Consider the following 23472-nt stretch of genomic DNA (forward strand, 5'->3'; position numbering starts at 1 on the left):
TGTTGGAGCTGTTCTTCCCCACTTGCTCTCGCTTTGGTTGGGAACTTTGTTTTCCAGGCTGAAAGCCAGGACGGAAAAGCACTGACAACAGCACTGGAGCCCAGCGTGGGCATCCCCCATCGGGATGCTTGCAGCAGTGTGGGACGGGGCTCTGTGTGTCCATGCCCGTGGCTTCTTCTACACCCTTGTGAGCATGACACCGTCATGCTTGGGGACAAGGGCCCTTCCCCATAAATTGCAGGTGGTGCTTTGGGACACGTCTGTCACTGTGGTGGCAGAGTCCTGCCCAGCCTTGTCGCTTGGGTCCTGGCTAAGGAAGCAGGAGGAGGTGGCCTGCAGTGCTGCACGTGTTTTGGTTTTCTTTGGGCTTCTGCAAGATTTCCAGGCACAAGTAAGGGCTGCCCAAGCGGCAGATGGGCAAGGCCCATAGGAATTAGGAGAAAATGCAGGCACAAAGGCCACAGCCATTCCTTCTCTTTTTCTCTGCCTCCGTTCAGGTTTTTCTCCCACAGATCCCCAGCTATCCTAAGGAAATGCTTGTTTTCACTGTGTTTGCCTTTTAGCTGTGCGCTGAATTTTGTCAGAAGATGTGAGAAAGGTCAAGTCAAACAATTAAGTGGTTATAAAGCGTCACTGCCTCAGCAGCGCCCAGACCCCCCCCGGCAAGCTCAGTAGTGCTCAGGGGTTTAAAACAACGATGTTGTAATACTCTCACCCTTTGTCTTTGCAGGGCTGTAGAAGAATGCTTCAACTACCCCAATAATTAAAAAAAAATGCCTGCTAGTTGTTTGGTCTTCAAGTGTTCCTGCTGGTTCCCAGTAGTTAACACAGGAAATGTCGCAGGAACCAAGGGAGAGACTGGTTGAGAGAAGCAGAATAAATTAGGATCATTATTTCACCGTGATCCATGCTGGGGTTGGTACCAGAGGTACCGGAGTTGGGGGGGTCGGGCTCAGATGTGTCCGAAAAGCCGTGTCTTGGCTCTAAACCCCGCTGCTCGCTGCAGTGGTACCTGGGAGGTGGGACCACCAAGGAGGTTGGGCGGAGGAAGGAGCGGGCTCCTATGTCAGGAGGCAGTGGGGCCCGGGTGGTGCATGGCATGCTGCTGGCAGCCCACAATGGGCTGCTGCTGACCTGATGGTCATGTCATCTACCTCGGTTCAGAGGAGGCTTTGGCCTCGGTGGAGCCACCTGCTCAGCAAGCAAGACCCTCGCTTCATCCCTACGCAAAGCGTGCCTTTTCCTTCTTTTGACTGCTTTCCGGGCTCAGTTCTTAAAAGGTAAATTTCTAGATGTTTTTTAAACAGTCTCCTTTTATTTCCCCCGCCTCACAGCCCAAATATCCTCAAACAGCTTGCTTCCCATGCAGAGGCCTTTGCTTGTGTTCTCACCCTGTGTAAAGCTACGGAGCTTCCTGAAAGGTCCTGCACAGCTCATGCCACTTGAGGGCAGTGGTTGCATGCCCAGAGCCTGGTTGCTCTCTATGGAGAAAAGAACTCCTAAACCAACAAAGTCTCACCGTAGGTGCCATCACTTAGACCGTTTTTATTAAGTCAGATACTCCCAAATTCAGAGATATAGTCTGATACGCCAGGCATCACAGGATGCTTAACAAACGCAAGGCATTAAAGGAGGTATTAAAAAAAGACCAACCAAACATATACAAGTTAGCAGGCTTCCTGTTGAAGCTCGAAATGAGCTGTGCTGTGGACTTTTTTTTTTTTTTTTTTAAGACACCAAAGGAGTCAGTGCTTCATGCTTTCATAACACAGCTTCATAATTCCACTGGATAGATAAGAAATGGCTCACATGCCCCTCTCAGTGGTGGGGAGCTGAGGTCCAGTTTTCCAGTCTGCAGTTGGGATTGTAATTTCTTCTGTCTTTTTACAGAATTTAACGTAACTTGAGCTCAGCCCAGTTGTTACCCAAAGGCCATACGTCAGCAAACATGCACGGTAAGAGCAGTGGTGACTTCGTTTGTGCCAGATTTCCCACTATGTTGGCCTACAATCTGGTTCCCATATTTTGCTCAGGTGAGGTTTTCTCACTGTATGTTTATGTGCTTGGCTAACCAATTTGCCCATTTCTGTGTGCTTTTGAGGCAATTTTCACACCACAGCCCTGCCACATGGCCAGCACTGTGCTGGAGTGGCTGTCGGGGAGGTTGAAGAGGGAGGACCTCTGCAGGGACAATCAGGACTTGCCACAACTTGTATCAGTTGTACCCACACCACAGTTTTGGTCCTATCCGTGTTTTCTCACGACGGCCATCATGTGAGGATGCAGCCCACTTAAATGGGATGCCCTCCAATTAAAATCTAGGTCTGGTCTGCCCCGTCACAGGACAAGTTGTGTGTTTGGGGTGGTGGATAGATCTGCTTATATCTGAGTCTGCTGCGATAGGGTCAGAAACAAGAACAAATTGAACGGGCTCGTCTGGAGATGCAAACCACTCACTACCTGGTGTGAAGCAGTCTGGCCACAAGCTGCCATGTACCATTGGCCAGGGCTGATGGACACACTCCTCTCTTCTCACCGGTGTTGGGTGCCATCATGTTGCTGTGCCAGCTCCATTTTGGGGGTGGCTACCTGGCGTGTCATGGGGAAGGGGCGCATCTGGAGCGGGACAGGGCAAGGGGGGCTGGAGAAGCTCCCCTGGCTCTGCATGGTCCTGCTGGCTCCCCGCAGCAAGGTGGAAAACCCTGCCATGACACCAGCAGCACACTCTGGAGGCCTCCCACAGCTGCTGGGATGTGCCAGAGATGGGTGGCCGTGCAATCTGCTATTCACTGCCCGGCTGTGTCTGCTGTGGCATCCCAGCACAGTCGGGGGTCCCATCCTGGCGCCCTGCAGCAGGATGGCTGGGACCGCGTCCCCCTGCCTTCCCGGTGGCAGCCATGCCCTGTCCCCCACCGCCGGGCCTTCGCTGGCTCCCTGCCCCGGCAGTGCTACTCTCTTAGCGGCCCTGAGCACAGACAGGAGCCAAAGTTGTTTATATTTATTCAAATCCCATTTAGCATCCATCAGGCTTAAAAATCCCATGACTACCCTCTTATACAATTTTGTTTGATAGGAAAATAATTAATTTTGCAATTAAGCTGTGCCCAGAACAAATGATGTAAGAGCACTCCGTATGGGCTAAATTAGCGCCTGCTGAGACACAGCGCCAGCATCTGTCTGGTTTAGTGACACTTATTTTAAACAGCCAGAGGAGGGGATAGTGCACCCTCCTGTGATTTTACTGACGGCTTCGCCTCAGCCACAGACCAGGAGGGGACTCCAGCTGGAGCACGGTCCGGTCGGTCAGCAGTGAAAAATGAGCTTACTCCAGTGCCTCTTCTCTGCTTCAGGGAAGCTGTTTTAAATTTGAGCTTGCTGGCCAGGTGGGCATTGCTTATGCCATGAGCGGTGTGGGCAGCTCTGGAGAAAGGAAAGCTGCTCCCAAGAGCCAGGAGTGAGGCACTTCAGCCATTGAGACCCACATTTCAGTAGGTGGCCCCTTCTTCCTGACTTCTAGAGCAAGGATTTCCACCGGCACTGTGAAGTGCCAAAGGGCTTTGGTGGCATGGAAGGGTCCTGCCCCATCCTTTCAGTGGTGTTACTACCCTAAGGGGTTTTAAGTTACTCCAGAGAGAGAGCACCAATTCTGGAGATGGGTGATTCTTACGGTTAGGAAACACAGGTTGCCGTGGGTTTCTGACCACTGTGGTAGCTGTTTGGTTTTCTCTAAGAAGCCCATAGCAGTCAGTGCAACATGGTGATAGGTGGGAGAGGCTGTTTTCCCTTGGTGGGGAGCAGTCTGCAGGTCTGGGGTAGAAATGCCCCTGCTGATGGGAGGGGGATCTTTGCATGGGTTGAGGGAAGCACGGGGGTTACCCCACCTTCCTGGATGCAGAGGGTGGTTCTGGCTTTGCCACCCATGCCTGCAGGAAGGGTGTCAGCATGGTGCTGGAGCAGGTTCATCTCGAGGACGGATGTTTTTTGGGGGGGAAAACTCCACAGAAGGAAGTGTGTTCATGTCCGTGATGCTTATTTTTCCCTGTGGGGGAAGAGATGTTATTTATTGTCTATTGTAGTCACTTGTTAACTACAGAATTAGTGGGTCTGGTTAATCTTGACTGTTCCATTTCCTGAGGGACAAGATGTCAAAAACAGCTTCGTAAAAATTTGACAGCTTAAGTTTCCTTGAAACTTTGGTAAAATGCTGTTGGCAGGCCAGTAAGACCTTCCTTAAGCCTGTATCTGATCTGTACAGCCTTGACTATTGCTCTTAGCTTTATGGGAGAAATGAGCCTTGTCTGCCACTCTTCTGATCTTTGCAGGGTGATAACGCTTCAGAAAATGCTGTGTTTTTTCTGGGACAGGTAAGAAGCCTCTTTGGCACAAGCTTGGGAGAGCTGATCTGGGCAGCAGAAGGTTTCCTAGTCCCTTGCCCAGCTTCCAGCTGTGGATGCTGTACACCTGTGAATGGCAATTGCACCTCAAGCTGAGGTCAGTGTGTTTCATTTGTATCAAAGCTCATATTAAGCAATTTCATTGAGTAGATTATGCTCAAGTTCTACCTCTGTAGCTCCATTAGCGACGTGAAGTAGCTCTTCTTCCTACATAATGAATGTGAAGATTTAATAAAGGAGATGGCCAGGAAAATGGGAAGTAAGAAATAAGGTGATCAGGAATAGCCAAGGATTACTGAAAGAGTCCAAGACCCTTACCCAAACCCCAGGGGAGAACCAGGAGGTCTATGAAAAGGCAGTCTTTCCCCCCCTGTTACACTCAAGCTCCCCTCTGAAGGGCAGCCAAATGGCCTTGATAAGAGAGAGAAATTTCCATGTCAAAGAGAAGGCATGGAAACTACCACCAGGGTTTAATCTTAGAAATAAGCCCCCAGGTGGCTGTGTGGGAGACCTCTGCAGCAGGCGCAGAGCAGCAGTGCCACAGAGCCACTCAACTTGGTGCCTGCATGTGAGGGCTCAGTGGAAGAGCTGGGAGTTCCCTTGCAGCACGCATGCAGTGCTGGAGAAGAGCATCCCATGCTCCTCAGTGTCTTTGAAGGTGTCGGTGGGATGCTAGCAAAGCCTAGGTCCTGACATGGCTCTGGAAACCACCCTTGAGCTGCTGAGACAATGCTCCATGCAGCAACCAAGCAGCTTCAGCTGCCTGGAAACTTTAATACTCACCTGCAAATCAATTTGGGAAAATTATCTGTTGACATACTGACCTCCATCTCCTCTTGTTTCTCAACTCTGTTGTGATGCCCTCAGCCACCATCCTTCCCAGCATGAGGAAGAAAAAAAATATTTCTTTTAGAAAACATAAAGAAAACATAATTTAAGTAATGCAGTCGAAAACAGAGCTATGTTTAAGTGCATACCTGACTTTGTAGGACCAAGATGACACTTTGGAGTTACAGGGCTAATAAGGGAGAAAATGGTGCTGCCACTGTGGAGCGCATGACTTTGGTTCTTGTCTGCTCTTTCAGCATCCTTGCATCACTGACTGTGGTGCCTGGAAACGATCTTGTGTCTCTTCTGTTTTCCTCTTGTGGTTACTCACAGACTTTGCAGGAATGCTGTAGACTGTGCATATTAGAAGATCAGACTTCTCTCTCCCCCATAGGTGCATTAGGAGCTTCAAGAAGAGGACTAGTTAGCTTGCTTAGCAGTGAAGATCTCCCTGAGAGGCAGAAATGGCTGCAGCAGCCACACTGCACTTGTTCATGAGGCTCAGGACCAAGAAAGCCATTGAGCAGATGGCTGGGACCGGTCTAGGTCTTGCATCCCGGTTTATGACTGTCCCCTGTGTGGGGAAAGCAGTGGGGAAAGCTCCTGAAGCAATCCGAGCTTAATAAGAGATGAGCATAGCACATTTTAGCTACAGAAGGGTTTTCTTTTAAGCCTGCTTTGATTCCCAGCAGCCACAGAAAGGCTGGTGTGAAAGCCCGGGTCCCACAGCGCAACGGGGCGCCCTGAGTGTGCCAGCATGAAGAAGCAGCCCAAGCAGGCTCAGGGGCTTCACAAGGCAGCACTGCAGCTGAGACGGGCACCTGAAACCACGTCCTAAGGGATGTTTGATGCCTGGCTGTCCCCGGGTCAGTCCTGACTACTGGCCCAGCTCTTACATGATTCGCCATCAATCAGCAGAGTGATCCCAAATAAATATCTGGGTGTACAACGGTACTTGGATATGGTCACCTGTTTGTTTACAGGGCAAGCTCCATGAGTGCTCAGTGATGTGGTTATGCCACTGCTTTTTAGTTTGGATTTGGGGACAATTTTGCCCTTCCCCCCCCCCACTTATTTTGTTGCCTTTTTCTTCAGCTTGCACCTGTTGTGATGGGACCCTGATTCAGCCTGAAGAGGGAGGACATGCAGAGGGTTATGCTGCTCGCCTGCGGGGGAAGAGAGCTGGACCTATTTCCTTGCTTAGCCCTGCTGTAGGACACAGGTAAGCAAATTTCTGCATCTCTTCCACATCTGCAGGCAGGGACGTTTTGCTTCCTGGTGGTGTGGTGAGGATGAAGACCATGGAGGATGAGAGACGTGGTACTGGGCTCCACCATGCCTTGTTGCAACGCTAGGAAGGCTGGGAGCTTGGTGTGATGGGCTCTAGGTGTGTCCCGGGGTCTGAGGGGGAAGTCAGGGTCCCCAGCACCCTGGGAGACAGCGTGCACCATCCTGCGAGAGTCCTGCTGCCTCCCACCTGAGCTGAGCTGTTGGCCTCTCTGCATGGTGCAGTTGGGCCATGAAAAGTTCAAGACGACTGTTGAAAAACCTTTGCTTATTCCTGTCCTTCACCATCTGCCTTCACCTTTGGCAGCCCCTTAGGGCCATGCACGCTGAGCTCTGCCTAGAGCAGCACCTCCAGGTGCTGGATCCCCGTCTGGGTGCCAAGTGTATTCGTCCTCCTCCTGGATGTTTTACCGAGTTTCTGGGCTGGTGGAAACCTCACGGCTCTGAGTTTCCACCAATGCATGAGGCACCATCGTCTCTTGGTTTTTGACGTTCCTGTGGTCAGCCCTTCCGCTCGGGCTTGTCCAAGCACCCGGGCAATGGCGAGCCAAACCCAGCAGTGCAATGCTTTTGTCTTGCTTTAATTAGAGTAGGACACAATTACTAGTGGCATGTTTTTATTTCCATTTGTTCATTCTGACAGCAACCAAAGGAAGCCATTATCTCTACAAGAGGATGTTTCAGCAAGTGTTACGGTAAATAAAGCTAACAGGACCAGTGCAAAAGAGAGTATCACATTCTCTTGCAGGCAGCAATCGATAACCAGGTTGTTACAAGCCAGATCTTTTCAAGAGGCACGATAGTGAGTCCACGCTCAAATCGGCCTTTAATCTTGGAGGATGACTGAGCTCTTTACAGGCTGATACATTTATCACAGTCTATCTGCCCCGTAACACAGGTATCCCTGTAAAGACATACGGCAGTTCTTTCAGCGCTGTCAGAGATGAAGAAAATAAGTTGGATGGCACCCACACGCCCCTCTGGGGCTATAAGTTTCTGCATGGATCAGGCTAAAGATGGAAGGTCAGGTGTGGATTTGACCTTGGATAATGTTTCCCAACCTTCCCTGCTCCATGGACAGTCGCAACCCTGAGCACACAATGTCCTCTTGGAAACTCCTCTGGTCCCCTTAGCCTGGGACAGCAGCCTCGGTTTTAACTTTTCTGCAGCCCTTGGCTGCAAGCAACGTTGTTCTCGGAGGCAAAATGTCACTGAAGACCTGGTCTTCATGCTGGCGAATGAAGTACTTAGGCAATGTGATGTTTGTTGAAATAGCAAAATATCTTCTAAAAGTGTTTTTGTGCAACACTGAAGAAAAATGGTAAGAGCTGCGTATACTGCAGGGTGTTCATTCTTGAGATCTCCAGTATTTCCTATTCTCTTCATTTTAGCGTAAGTCTTTTGATCTTTGTTGTTTGCCCCAAAGCTGTGGGCATTAGGTGAGCTTCTCAACTTTATTTTATAATAAAAATGTAGAAGTTTGTAGCCTTCAGGGATTTGGAGAAAAGTTTGAAAATGCGATCATAAAGTTCAAGAAACCAGAGTGCAATTAGGAAAAGCTCAAACATTTATAATTTTCTTTTAAAAACAGAACAAAACCCCTTGTGATTTTTAAGCCATGATTCTCTGGAGCCTGACGCATAATTTTTGAGTATGTGGGGTTGGCAGTGCTGGAAAGGATGCTTTTCTCTGCCCAGATCATGTATTTCTACTGGGAATTTTATTTACCAGCTACTTTAACCATTTCTGCCCCTCTTTCTTGGCCGGTCTCTCCTGTGGCTGAGGCGCCCCCTCCATCTCTGGGGTCTTGGAAGGGTGGCTGGAGGTAGTGATGGTGGCAGCTGGGACTGCCATGGGGGCAGATGCTGGGCTGCCCTGTGTGGGTGCATCTGGCCGTGTGTCTCAGACCTGTCAAGCAGCAAAACCTGCCCAAAGGCCCTGTCCTGGTGGGGAAGGACCTGGGGAGCTCACCAGGAGCAGCAGCACCCCTCATACCCAGCTGAGTGGCAGGCAGGGTGCACGGCTCCTCCTCCAAAACCCGACAGCTTTGCTTGGAGGGTTATCTCCAGCCTGCAGAGCTTGCTGGAGGGACACGATCTCTGCCGGGAGCTCATGAAGGGCAGGGGATCTTTTCTTTCGGGGGTTTGTTTGGATGGTGTGGTGGCTCCTGTGAACGGGGCCCCCAGTGTGACTCTGCTCTCAGTGGGGCACGGAAAGGCACGGTGCCTTCCCAAAAACCCCGCAGGGCTGTGGTGGTAACACCGCCGGTCTCTTCTCTCTGCTTCTCCCGCCCCGAGCCGCCCTCCCTCAGGCACTGCTCTTTTATATTTTTAGAAAGCACAGTTTATGTTTTTTCAATGCTAGCTTTGCACGTCAGCAGCCACTGCACAATGAACTCTCAGGGGCCCGTTTATTTTGCGAACGAGTGTCGTACCCTGCGACAGTGTTTTCCACCACGTTGTCATGAGCACCCTGGGCTCTAGCTGCTTCAAAATGGCGGCCTATTGTTTGGTGTCCCAAGCCCCGCTTTAAACCAGGTCCCCCCCGGACCTCTTTTAATAACTCCTCTCCACGATCTATTTACCCCCCAGCGCTTTCAGAGGCAGCGGGGAAGGGCTCATTCCCTTTTTTAGGGACACACACAGCAACATGCCGCAAGCAGCCCCTCTCTCTGCCTCCCTCCCAATTTTTTTGGAGTAGTCCTGATTTAATCCAGTGCGAGCCCCTTGCAGAACTGGAGGGTTTGGGGGCTGGTCAAGCGTGCGACACCGTGCTCTTTGCTGCAGGGGCACAGCCCAGCCTGGTCTTCATGGAACGATGCCTGCAATAGGGACATTATGCTTTGGCCTGCCCTGTCGAAGGTAGTTTTGAATTATAAAAAATTAAAACTTCAGCCCTCTGGGTAGAGGAGGGCAACGATGAGCAGGGCTTTGTTCTGCAGCTACAGGATGACCATGGAGATGTTTTGTCAGAGAACATGCAAGACCACTAGGAAAGTGCAGAGGCCACAGCCTGGCTGGGCAGGGCCAGGATCTCCTCCCTCGCTGGCTGGGCTTGGGGACTCTGACAATTCTCCTTAGAAATGACTTTGCTCCACCTCCCAGTGGCCCCACTGCGTGTACCCATATTGACATCATTTCCCCACCTTTTCCTGCAAAAATAGCTAATTACAGGGAGCTTGCTTCTCCATCCCCGTCTTGTAAGCACCTGTGAGTCGTGTGGCCACGGTGGAACACCCTTGGCTAACCTGTACCATCCCAAACCAAGCTTTCAGGCCTTTGAATGTTTTCACATTTTCCTAGCTGGGCTGAGCGCCCTTCCAAATCGTCAGCCTGACGCCACCCATGCTGATTTATGTTCTCCGAGAAACGCAATTGTAACTATTTCCACTAAGAGAGCCCTCAAAACCCTAAATGGCTCCAAAGCTGTGAAGCGTGCCCCAGTCTGGGACCGCAATGCCCCTGGCTCCCTGAAAATTGCCTATTATATTTTCCTGAATTTGGCTGTATCCAGTGCCTCGGTTAAATGGTGTTTTTGCTTTCAGCACGTGCACGTGCGCAAGGCACAACATCTGCTTACCCTGACGTGGTGCCCACGCTTTCAGACTCTACCAGGACTCCTTTCTCCCACTTACGGCTTCTCCCCAGGTAAGTGCCTCTTTTGGTTTGTCCTGTTCCTTTCTATATTTGCTCATCCACTTTGAAAAGAGCCCAGGATGTTATTGTTGTTTATTTTGGGCTTGTCGGGTGTTTTGCTAGCAAAGAGGGCGCAATTCTTGCGTGGCTCCAAGGACAACGTGCTTTATTTCGGACACAAGCAAACCCTGGCTTGCACTTAGCATGTGCAGGCTGTTGCGCAGCGCTGCGTTCACCTTCGGAGGTATATAAAGGGTAATGATAATGTTGCCCAGAAGGCTAACACATCAAAGGCCAAGGAGCAGTTAAAATGTATTACGAGCTGTTGGCAGTGATTGTGGGGGGTATTCATGTATTGCTGGTTTTGGACAGCCTGAGTAAATGAAAACCCTCTGGATTAATTGGTACACCAAAGAGATTTGGAAGAAAATGGAGATTGATGGAAAATGACAAACAAGGGAAAATACAGATAGCTGGGTGTGCTGACCTACGGCGGGGCACCGCTGATTAACTTGCGGCTCCCTACTGTGCCCTGGGAAGCCGAGCAGAGCCGGGGGTGCCCTGCCAGCGGCTCACCGGGCGCTTTGGTGGGAGCAGGCTGAGCCCCACGGGCAGCATCTGCAGCGCTGCTATTCCAGAACAGCCAAGCGGGTAGTTAGAGGTGAGACTTACCAGGTGTCTGGTGACACCTGGACACCACGGGACAAGAGTTTAATTATTTTTAATGATGTGGGGGCTGGGGGAGGCAGGGGAGGCTGTGTGGTGCCTGGTGTCACAGAGCGACTGAAGCTGGGAACTTCAAGATCAATTTGCACAGAGACCACTGGATGAATTGGATGATGACCAACATGGGGAATATTGAATGATATGATTCCATCTTTTACTAGGATATCCATACTCCAACTACTATTATGTTTTTTTCTTACTAATGCTTCAATTATACATAAATGGGATCTAACCTAAGTGTGACAGTGACAGCCATACAAACACCAATCATACCAGCTCATTCATTAATTGACCGGCTGGAGCAGGACCACCACCTCTCAACACAGCATGGCCATACCAGGTAAGTCGTGTCCTTGCAGACCACCCGACTGTTGATCAGGGCAGGGTACCCGTGCTGATGACACTGGGCAACTGGCTGTGCCCTGGGGGTCTTTCACCTGTCCGCACCAGGGCTGCAAGGGCAGAAGGTCCTTGTCTTTTCTCTGATCAGCACCTGGGTTCAGCAATGGGTTTCCAAAAGTATTTCCCCAAAGCCAGCTTGCCGTGACTTGTCCTTGTATCAGTGATCTCTCATCTGGACATCACATGGATCATCCCATTGGGTACTTCCTCAGTCCTCTTGCCACAATCTTACCTAGTCGTCGCTGACTCTGGTAGATCACACTTTTCTACTGTTAGTCTTAACTAGACACCTTGCAGTTTGGGTGGTTTACTATTCTGTTACATGAGTTCCCCCACAGTCTGACAGTTTGCTTCGTTCCTTCACCCAATGTCTTAACTCCACACTGCACATATTTGTCTCTTGCAGACTTGACGAAACCTTCTCATAGGAAGACAATCCCAGAAGGTGGTGTGCTTCTGGTCACCTGGTGATTTACAAGCTCTCTTTTTCCTCACATATCCATTCAGTGCATGGAAGAGGGGAAGGAAGAGGCTGCTCGAACTGGCAGGTTCTCCCGACCATGTGTCCTTCTCCTGGCAGCTGTGTGGGTGTGATGGAGATGGAAGGTAAACAACATGGGGTGGGGACAAATTCCAGTGGGACCTTTCCATGTCCTTTCCCTGAATATACTTTGGAGAAAATCATGCAAATAAATAGTCAGCAGAAAGACAGAGAAGGAAAGCGCGATGCCGTATGCAGTGGTACCTGCACAGGTAGGATTGCTCATCTCCCCAAAAGCCTGGCCTCCTGCTGACCCAAGCCTGACAAACTCCCCTAGCTCATTGTCACAGATGACTTAAAGCACGGCTCAGCTCTGCAGCCTCCGTCACTACCCATCCCACTGTCCTTCTGCTGGCAATCTCCTTCTTTCCATGGGTCTCGCAGGAAAAGCCTTGTTTTCTGCTTGTGCCAGGGAGCATTGTAGCAGGGTGACAGAAGCATCAATCTTCTACACTTTTTTTTCCTATAGTGAGGGCATAAGAATGCGCATCACCAACTTATTTCTGACATGTTCCTGAAAAATTCCTTGCTTCTCCCATAAATCTGAGACATATACATAAAGGATCTGTTTTCAGTCTTAGAGATAAAGACAAGCTTCAATTTTAAAATCTATTTATAAAACAAATTGCATTGTAATTCATAATCTTAAACTGAAGTTTTTAAAGGGCTCTTATCCTTGAAAAAAAGAGACCAATTCATTTTTGGTGACTAATGATGAAATGTTTTCTAAAGGTGGCTGAGCACAGCACAGAGAGTCCTAAATATATTTATTAGCTTATTAAACATAATTAATTGAATCTGGTTGCTAGTATTAGCTATGCCTTTGCAAGTGAAAAGTGCTTTGGTTAGCTAGACAGTTTCTTATCAAAGAACAAAAATACAACATTAAAATATATGCAGCTTACTGAATAATCATGTTATTTGTCAGACAAGCAGAAGAATCATCACTGAAGTGCTCTCAAAGTGCCAAATTGGGTAATATACATAATTAGGCCCCATTTGATTAGATATGTGTCCATGGTAACAGCCACACTCATGATACACATATTAGTACAGCCTTGAAATAATCTTCAAGGGGGGTGATGGCAACAGAGCGCATCTGAAGCTTCACTGGGGAGACTTTTGGAACATAACCTACATGCCGATATCCTCTGTTCCTGTGGTTATTCTTTATTTTATCTCATTATCTTTTATTTTTAAAACAATGTATGCCTTGGTTCTCAAAGGTGATATACTGCTTCCATGAAATGTCACTACGCTTTTTTCCCTAAAAGGAAGATCTCGTAATGATCTGCATCACGTTTGAAAGCCTAAAACCTGCCTATATTTAGGGAGGCATCCCGGCAATTGGCAAGGCTGCTGCAAGCTGTTCCTAGGAGGTGGGAACAATCATCACCTGGAAACCAGCCCATCTCGGATCCGCTCTCCTCTCGCAGCCCAGGACAGCCCGGTGATGGATAAGGCCTTCTGGATGTTCTTTTAGGCTTTCACAGCAGCCTCGTGAAGAGACCGCAAGGTCTCAGCAAGAAGACTGATTTTGCATCAGATCCAAGCCTCTGTGAGAGCTTGCAAGCGCTGAGATACTGCCAACCCACAGGGAACGAGTCCGGAGGGTACTGTCTGGGTAACAGTGGAACCCAAGAGAGTTTGTTTAGCTGTAGATGCAATATGAATTGTTCCTGCAGTTTATTTTTACATGCTTAGAGGGTGGATGAGTTTGGAAGGGCTGAAGAGAAGCAGAGAATTAGCAGAATGAATTATTATTAGGGGTTATTTATACAAAATGAGAGAAATATATCTCCTGGTGCAACAGTGTATGTCCAGGGCTGATGAGAGTTGCTGCTTTTGCAGTAATGCGTACTGGGAAATTTTTTAAAGAAACTTTTTCCCCCAATAAGGAAGAGACCAAGCTATGGAAAAGTTCCCCCAGATGAAGGCACCAGGGAAGGACTGATGTGCAGCAGAGCAGCTTAGGCAATGGGTGCTGAGAGTCTGGCAGGAGAGGCGTGTGGAGCCCCAGTCCTGGCCAGTCTGGTCCAGAGGGCTAAGGTGTACGTGGCTAGTCTGGTCACATCAATTATCCCATCAGTGCAAGAGAACCATAGCATATCCACCTGTGGATACCTCACCCTGTAGAAACAAGATGGAACATGGCATCAAGGGATCCTGTTTGGAGACATATGATGGAGAGGAAATCAACACTGAAAGACTGGGAAAAATAAATGCACAAAGAAGATTTAGGATATCTTTTAGCTTTGGGGAAGAAGAGGGCTATCCCAAGCATACAGGAAACACAGAACAGCTAAAAAGCTTTGGCCAGGGAGAGCACAGGAGAAGAGTTTATTCCCTGGTTTGGCTGTCACCTGGCACAGAGGAGGGGAGCACTTTCTCCAAGGGGCCAGTGACACAGACAGCCCCGTTTGCAACCTTCAGCTGGAGGGCAAGAACGCTGTAAGTCATGTCCACACAGAGCTGTCGAACTGTAACTAGATGCAGTGTTAGGATTACACCTACCGAGGCAAAAATAGACCCGTGGATCCACCTTGGTCATGCAGCATGTGATTGGGAGTGTGTCACCTTTCTCTATATTAGCATGCTCTTAACCATGGTCAGGGGACAGGATCCATAATCCTCAGCGATATAAAATAAGATCACTGGTAAAATTATACTAAAGTTGTGTTGTGAAATTCCCACACCCTTCCCTATTCTCTTTCATTAAGTGTGCTGGCTTTTAGCTTTGCTCCCCAAAGCAGGCGATTATTCAAACCAGTTCCTCGCTACTCACATCAGCACCAAACTATGAGGTCTGAAATGGGTCGGAGCAAACCCCGTGTCTGCCCTGGTTGAGAGCGGGAGTACTCTAAAGGGAACTGAGTTGTGTGTGAAGCCTACAGTGATGGTAGTGATGGATGTGCCAGCCCTAAATACCCTGTTTTTAGAGTACCTTGTGGACAGCCACTGCTTGTGTTTGACAGCATACTTGTACTGGTTGTGCCCAGAGACTTGGGACCTCCTGCAGACCAAAGGGTCTCCTCCAGTCATGGAGCTGGAGGCCTGGCAGCTGTATGGGTGGTGGAACCAGCCTGGAGAGAGGCCTGGGGGTGCCACTGGAAGCCACAGTGGATGTATGGTGTATGTGAGTGAGGGTACTCCTGCACACATGCGTGTATAAGCAATATTGGTCCCTCCTGTGGTAAATGACTCTAAGTAGAGCTATGGGAAATTTTGCATTTCTGTTTCTCTTTTCCAGAACAGAACAAACTGGGGCAAAAAAATAGGAAAAAATTGTTTCCTGGAATTAAAACAGTCATGTTCAGAAATATCTCTGTGTTCTGTTTTGACATTTTTTGGATCAAAGTGAAGCATTTTGACGTTTCTGAGGTAGGAATGTTTTGTTTCAATTTGTTGAACTGACATGAAACGTTTTGTTTCAAGTCTGCTTAACATTAAAGTAGGCAGCGCCTTTCCTTGGGTTTGGGTCCCATTCTCCCCTCTGGGCTGTGCTCCCTGGGAGCTCTGCCCAGCTCCCATAAAGCTTGGGCAAGGTCCACGTTGTTCTCAGTAAACGCAGCTCAGCCACAAGCCCCACGCACAGGAAAGAAGAGAGGTCTTTTTGGGAAAGTTCTCTTTGACGCTGAACTCAACCGAAATGAGAAAACTTGAGGGCAGTTGAAGCTAAGCGCTCCGTTCCGGTTCACCTCCAACAAAACGTCATTTCTTGTCAGCAGCGTCCCTGTTCTTCCCACAGGCACTTTTTGTGTTGCAGAAGCTGTTTTCTGATGAAAAAAGGCAGCGATCTCCCAGTGAGTGCCTGCATAGGTGTTGACATGATCTACACCAATAAGCTCCCCAAGGGGGGCGGACTGGGTCCCCTGGACTTAGCGGTGAAGCTGTCCTTTACTGTCACTTGAGCAGATTCTCCAACAAGCTCAAGACCCCCGCTCGCCTGTCGGGGGCTGGCTGAAGCCAGGGCAGCCTCTGGCTCCGCTGTCCCCGAGGGGGCTGCGACAGGAACAGGAGTTTCCCCCAGGACATCAGCAGACCCTGCTCTCTTTATAGAAGTGGCTGTGGGGTCTTCCTGGGATTTCTGAAGAATTTTACCTAAAGGTCCGTCCAAAAATTGCTTTGGTTCATTCTCAACGGCTCTCAATAGGACCAGGCAGATCTTACTACTTACTGTGGGGGATAATTGAACCCGTCTCCCTCCCCCTTTCCTGGGCAACAGCTTCAAAAGATCTCTGATTTTGCTCACCAATCAAGCAATCTCATTTGCAAAACAACTGCAAGGGCCCTTCGAAAGCAGAGGGTCGGGTCCTTTGTTAAATAGTCGCTTTTGGTGACACAAAGGAACCATAAAGGTGATGGAGCTGCAGCCTGGACAGCCGCGGTTCCTGGACTGTGCAGGCTGACCTCCCTCCCCCTCCGCTCTCATTTCAGACCCCGAGCCTAAGGATTATGCAGGGCTTGAGCCCAAGGAGAACAAGGTGCATTGCAACTATTCTTAGCTCCAAAAATTATTCCTGGCTTGGCTTTGAAATCTGAACCAGGGTTAATTTCTCTCCCCCTTCCCCCAGTCTGTTTCCTCTCCTCTTTCATGTACCTATTTGCATAGACTGTCATCGTAAGAATCTCCATTAAAATTGAAAGCCTCCTTCCTGCATGTCACCTCTCGCAGCCCCCTTCCGCTTGCCCTGCGTGACTTTTGGAGGGCTGGAGAGCAAAGGTCCCGCGCTAGCATCGCCTCCCCGAGCCCTGCATTCCCCCTGCCGTCAGTCCCGCTCCTCTGTTGCTATAGGAACGTCTATCAACTCGGGAGTGCTAGAGAGAAAGAGCAGAGAATTATCTTAATTATTTAATGATTGATTAATATACGTTTATAGAGCACTTCAAAACTGTGCATCCTTCTGTAAATTATTTATTAACCAGGCAAGCGGCCTAATTTGCTGAACATCCTCCACTCTTGCTGGTTTCAGTGGGAGGAAAGGGTTGTAGGCAGCTTGCAGGTTTTGTGATAATTGTATTACCAAGACTACTAGTAGTTCTGCTGCAGGAAAATAATTTAAATATGAGCTTTTGCTTCAAGTTTTTGGAGGCAGGGCTGCTCCCATCACCTGCCACTGAGGTTGCTCAAATGCCTCCATTATAAAGACCTACCTTCAGCTGCCCTTTGGCAGATTTTACCCACCTGGAAAGAAGGATCAGGCTTGATTCTCCTTGAGGTTGGATAAAACGAGGAGGCCCGGGAGAGTGCTTGCAGCATGGTGGTACAGCATGGCTGGCTGGTATGGGGAGGCTTCTGGCTCAGCTGCTCCTCTGCTGCTGAGTGATAGTGGGTTTTGTCAGGAGGCCATGGAGGCTGTGGCCAGAATTTGTGTGCTCTGTGCCTGTAGTACCAGGTTGGAAGGACTACATGAGCAGCCTGTGTTGGCTGGGTGAGGAACTACGGAAGCAGGAGCACAGTGCCGGTGCTGTGCCTGCTGCCTTGCTCCCACATCTCATTGAGGATGCCAGCCAGACCCACGTCTGCTGCCCACGCTGGTTGTCAATCCTGATCTCTGCCCAGCCTGACCCCGGTGACCTGCTGACTCCAGCTTGCCTCTGCTCCCTGCAGCCCCCAGGACCTTCTTCAGGTGCTGTAAACTGAGTGCAGAAAATCAGCCAGCACTTGTGCCCTTTCCCCGATGCCCGCCCTCTCTCCGGCTTCCTTCCTCTCCTGCTAACAAGCTGAGACTATCCCAAAGTGGGATCCAAGGTAAATGCACCTAAAGAGCTCTGTTTCACCAAGCACAGTAGAGCCTGGGACATGCAACGCACTGCCCTGCGTGCCTGAGAAATAAGACTTGCAGTCTGAACAGCTTTGGTGTGAGCTGGAGACCCATAGGGCTGGTATGACCACGGTGTCAGGCCTGACTGTCCTTGTAGGTGCCGGTGGTGAGATGGGCTGATGCAATAGGATACAGGCAGCTACTGAGAGCTGGTGCTCCCTGTCTGACTCGGGCAGGGTCCTTCCCCGAGTAAGGCCTGCAGGACCATGGCTGCTGTGATGGAGGATGATTGGGAGGGTAATAATTATAGATGGTGCTCTTGGAGAGGCTGCTTTCCCCGGGTACTGCTCTGTACGAAGGACTAAAGACCTGTGATGCCATGGGATGGGCATCGATCGGGTGTACGATACGCACAGTTCCATAGTTTTTAAGTGGAAGCACAGAATGAGTAAGGAGACTTGCAAAACAAAACAGATTTGCCCTGGATTCACATTGGTATTTAGGAGGTATTGAAACTCATTTTAAGGACTCTCAGGCTTCTCGGTCCCTGTGAATCCATCTGCTGTAGAGCAGTCATCCTGTAAAGATGTCTTCACATGTGGCAGCCACCTTCCTGGTTTGTTTATGGGGCTTAATTACGGATTGCCACAGAAAAGTCTACGCTCCGGCTGAAGAAAGCAGTAGCAGCATAAGGTTGTTATTCTGTAGTAGTTCAGCACTAGAGGGGGATGTAGCATGTGCTTTCCAGCACATTTCGTATGTGCATGCAACAATATTTTACAGCAGTATTTATGAGGAGGCTGGTTTTTTAATTGCCAACATGAAGATTTTTCTCTCGCAGGGGTGATTTTCTTGCGTAGGATAGAAATCAGAGAGGCTGCTATTCTCCAAGCCTTAAAAGATTGTGTTTGTAGCCAATGAATTTTACGTGTAATGTGTGTCTTGGATATCGGGGCCTCAGAACTTAAGGTGATTCCCGGTTTGGTTTGGTTTTGTCTGACATGAGCAACCAGCAAATGGAGGCTGCTCTTCAGCTTGGTCACAGCTCTAATCCAGGCTGTTGGCTGGAAGGGGCTGAGCTCTGCCCTTCTTGCCGTGGGGATACTTTGTGCGCTGTGCCGGAGGGCTGCAGCCCGATTGCGGTAGTGAGTCCTGTGAGCAGCCAAGCGAAGGCATAAAGCCAAATCCACCCGACTCTGCCTGCTCGGAGAGCTGCATGTTTCTGTTCCCTGCAAAAATGGCTCTTTGACTTTGCAGGCATCCCCGTAATAAAAACCAGTTGTCCACTTCACGCACGAGCAAAAAACATTTTGCAAAAATGCTGCTGCCTCATGGAGGTTTTGCAAAAGCTGGTCAAATTCCTGTCATCTTCTCCTGTTTTCCTCTTCATCTCCAGCGAGCAGTTCTAATTCCATGTTTTACTCCACGGTGCAGGAGAGTGTCAGTGTGGGCGGGTGACTTGCTGGCCTGTTAGCCCAGGGAATTTCTCCCAGTGCATTTGGGTATGGTATGTTGGGAGAAGAGCAGTCTGGCTGGCATGTGCCACGTATATGCACAAACACAGCTGTAGCAGAAGGTGGGAACGCCACTTGCTGAAGAAACCCCATATTCAGGCCAGTGGGTACAGACTCTCGTGGATCTGAATTTTGCCAGTTTGCTGTGTCTATGGGAGACCTTCGTGCGCAGCCCCGTGCCCTCCTCTTACCCCAGACATCACAAGGGGCTGTGGTTCCCACCTCGCGCCGAGGGCAACGTCGGCTAGCCAGAAAAGATGTCCCCATTCACATTTCCACATAGAAACTTTTCTTCCCCTACTTTTAGTGCCTGTAATTACCTCTTTACTCCAGTGCCAGCAATATTCCATCAGGCATCGTTATTAACGGAGAGAAAAGAGAAGGGGAGGGAGGGAGGGAGGAGGGAGAGAGAGCCACAAAACTTAATTTAATCACAGCACCCCATGCTCAATTTAACAGACACAACAGCTCAGAATGGGGTCCCTGTGCAACGGGAGGGCAGGCAGTGGAGCGTCCCTGGAAAGAATTAATTGTGGATGACAATGTGTAAACACTGTGGATGAATAGGGCACGCAGGTGTGAGGCACCGGGGCCATCCCGGGGACTTTTTCACACGAATTTCAGCTCCTTCACTGCTGACCTGCTCCCGAAAACGTGATTAGTGTCGGCGTTGGGAAACCATTCAGGGTGTCAGGATTTGGCACATATTAACTAGCCCTGGGGGAGAGGGGAGGGAGCGCATGGGGGCTATGAAAGGAGGAAGTCTGGCGGACAAGGGGATTGTTAAAAGGCCAGAAAATCCTCATTGCTCCGAGGTGCCCTCGCTGCTTGGAGGAAAATGGAAGGGAGCCGAAGCAGAATAGAACTCCGAGGCATCCTAGCCCTAACCGAGCTACGTGGAAAACAAGGCATTGCATCGTGGAATATTTTTCCCTGGGTGTCCATCATAAATACTGATGATGTTTATATTACTGACTACTTCTTGGCGGTGGCTTTCATGGTCCTAGACACTTCAGCTCGAGAGATAAACAGTCAAAACAAGTAGGAAAATTAATGACACAGCAACACCAAGAACAGGAAATATCTCCTGGGTAACATACGGCTGTTATTCAGCGTGCAAGAGTCCCCCTTCCTCAATATGTACTCTATATGTAAGGTGATACGGGCAGGGGGTTGTATAATGGGCCGAATTTACCAAGCACGAGGCTAGGTGCTCTTAAATTGTGTTCCCTCTGCCAGCCTGGCCCTCTGCCTCCAAACGGCGGATTTAAGCGCAGAGAGCAGACAAGGTTACTGATCCTTTTTCCCCAGTTGGGAGAATGATGCGAGGGGAAGGACAGAACTTGACGAGGACCACCGTGACTAGTGCCTCTGCTCAACTCTGCTACGCTCTTTCTCCTTTGCTGGGATGCCTTTCCCTGCCTGTCTTGTGGCTTGGGCAGCATGGCAGGAGTGCTGTGCAGACGCCTGCTGAGATTCCCAGCTTTGTACTCCTTAGGCCGCCGCAGTCCAAAGGCTCAGGCCTCACATAATATAAAAGTAATAAAAGTTATTCTAACTGCAAACACACCTGCGAGCATGAAGGTACTGGTTTGGCAGGGTGGACCAGCCTCTTGCTAGGCTGTTTCGGCTTGGAAAGATGAAGTAGGTGGTGAGGAGAGGGCATGAAATATCAGCACAGAAACCATGAAGACCAGTATATCGAGTTGAGATCTCACCTCAAATTCAGAGTTGAACTTAGTTAATTGCTGTTGGAAACTTAGCTTCTTATTTTGCTCAGTAACCTACACATATGCGACAGAATAGTTCAGCATCCTTTTGAGAAAATTCTGGTGGTGGTTATCACTGCCTTCAAGGGCTGTTCTGGGGCTGAGGTCACACGAGGAATTATTGTGCTCGAGTAGTGAAAGTTTTGCCTTTGGTTCTGATTGTGGCAATTGTAGATGATTTTTCTGGTAAATGAAAGCCATGCCTATGTGGGAAAAGTACTCCATAAGTACTAACGTGACCTGGCAATGCTTGTATGCTCAGCTAAATTGTTGGTAGAAGAGCAAAATTTGTTTGCTGTTAAGCCCAGCGATATCTAGATTCATAAGAAGCAAGAAATAATGACACAGGCTTTATCCAGTATACATCTGGGGGAGTCCAATCCTACAGCTCTTGAGATGGGAACCTCCCTGCCTAACAAAATTCCCAAAAGCTGGACACCCAGCTGAAACCATTCATCTTGATTCCCTCTGGGACTCCAGAGGGTGCAGCACCTCACTTATCTTACATGCCATCAGCAGGGATGAATGACAGTTGCTGCATTGCAGCCTGCTTGACTGACTGCTGTTTCCAAAAATGATGATCAGTGCTACTATTATTTCTTCCCCTGGTCTGTCCTCTGTTAACTGTTCCTGCCTCCCCCCACCAAGATATCTGCCCTCTTGGAGCACAGTTACCCTTGGGAAAGCTGATGCTGAAAGGACTTTCTTCATGTGAACTGTGCCTGGTGGTTCTTTTAAAAGCCATCAGAAATAAGTTAATTCTGTAATGGCTGTTCTTGCCAAGGTGAATGTGATGTTTTTCAGAAGACCCAGACAAATTCCAAGATACTGTCTTTCTGCAGTTTTCGGGAAAGGGTGTTGCATTTGCTGCAATATGGCTGTTTCTCAGAGTCCTGAGTTCCATGCAGCAGTGCCTGTGTTTGGCCAACTTCTGCTCATGCTTTTAAAGCCCTTTTTTTGTTTGTTTGGTTGGGGTTTTTTGCTTGTTTGGTTTTTGTTTCCCCTTATTTTGAGAGGCATTTGCACATCTTTCCAATTTTGCTTTTCATTGAGGAAGAGTAATGTGCTAGAAATCTAACCAGTTGGACAGCTGGTAATTTACCCACTGGAAGGGAGAGGGCTGCAGAATCCAAGGAGGAGATCAGCTCCCCAGACACCTGACCTAGGGACAACTGCAGGCAATGAAGGACTGTCTGCAGAAAAGCTCTGTGTATCCTACAGTATGACTTAACTGGACCTTAGCTGATATAAAGACTGGTGTCTCAGAAAGGCTGTAATACTTCACCAGCTAGAGGACCCAACAAATGTTCTTCATTTGTACTTACAGTTGGATCACTGGATCTTCACTTGCGCTATATTTAAGGTTCTACCATCTATCCATGTCCCTGCCATAACTCCCATGGGAAGATTTCCTTGGGGCCATCTCATGATGACAGTGCTGAAGCCCTAAGGCACTTTGGTTCAGAGACAGGGCTGGAGCACCTCTCCTATGAGGAGAGGCTGAGAGAGCTGGGGCTGTTCAGCCTGGAGAAGAGAAGGCTCCGGGGAGATCTCATTGCAGCCTTCCAGTACCTAAAGGGGGCCTCCAGGAGAGCTGGGGAAGGACTTTTCACTAGGGCATGTAGTGACAGGACGAGGGGAGATGGCTTTAAACTGGAAGAGGGCAGGTTTAGATTAAACATTAGGAAGAAGTTTTTCACTTTGAGGGTTGTAAGGCACTGGAACAGGTTGCCCAGAGAGGTTGTTGAGGCCCTATCCCTGGAGGTGTTCAAGGCCAGGCTGGACGTGGCCTTGGGCACCCTGGTCTGGTGGGAGGTGTCCCTGCCTATGGCAGGGAGGTTGGAACTCGATGATCTTCAAGGTCCTTTCCAACCTAAACCATTCTATGATTCTATGTCTGGATAGCAGGACTGTGCTGGTTTGTGCCTGGACCTTGGTCCTAGCTGAAGGGCCTGCTACCATACCACCAGCATCAGCTCTGCTGATGTTTGCCAGCTGAGCACTGAGTTAAAATGCTGGTTTTTCATTACTTCCTACATTTTTTTTTTTGTGCAAGATCTTGCTTTACAGCCACTTGCTGCCATAGAACCAAGGAAGGCTATGTTGAGTTGCTTTAGTTCCAGAGTGGTGGAGATGGGGCTAATGGAAGGTCAATAATTTGCAGGCAGTGAAAATGGGACAGCTGAAGAAAGTGAGGATGTGGCTCCCCAGTCAGTTGTGTTAAACTTAAGACCATAGGTCTAGCTCTAACTTTTACAGAATCCTCACACCACTCTAAACTGATACAGCATATGAAATATGCTCCTGTGGTGACAAATTACCCTTTCTTGTAGGGTCTCCAATAAGTGCAGACGTTCTCAGGCTTCCTGAGAAATCAGTGCAAGGAGGGACTCTGGGAAGTTTAGAAGTCATATGTGGATGTACCTCTTCTCTAGCCAGCTCCACTGTTGTCTGTGGTACCTAGCATGGGATCAGAGCTCAGCAAGGTGGTGGTGAAGGGGCCGGGCTGCTGGGCACTGTGACCTTTGCAAAGGTGCTGATCAAGTTGTGGTACAAGTAGGAAGACCTGCTGCCCTCTCGGGCTGCAGAAACCCTTGCATACAAGCTCACT

The 23472-nt window shown here is 49.2% G+C and overlaps 1 protein-coding gene across 1 annotated transcript in view; it reads left to right on the forward strand.

Moving 5' to 3' along the window:
* The first annotated feature begins 11998 nt into the window (after window positions 1-11998).
* SMOC1 (SPARC related modular calcium binding 1) overlaps window positions 11999-23472 on the forward strand; it is a 160756-nt gene continuing 149282 nt past the window's right edge. Inside the window, exon 1 of the mRNA XM_009882460.1 lies at window positions 11999-12025. Within this exon, the coding sequence (XP_009880762.1) occupies window positions 11999-12025 (27 nt within the window). The remainder of the gene's footprint in view (window positions 12026-23472) is intronic.

The sequence above is a fragment of the Charadrius vociferus genome, unplaced genomic scaffold (assembly GCF_000708025.1).
Source record: "Charadrius vociferus isolate BGI_N301 unplaced genomic scaffold, ASM70802v2 scaffold50, whole genome shotgun sequence".
Taxonomy (NCBI): domain Eukaryota; kingdom Metazoa; phylum Chordata; class Aves; order Charadriiformes; family Charadriidae; genus Charadrius; species Charadrius vociferus.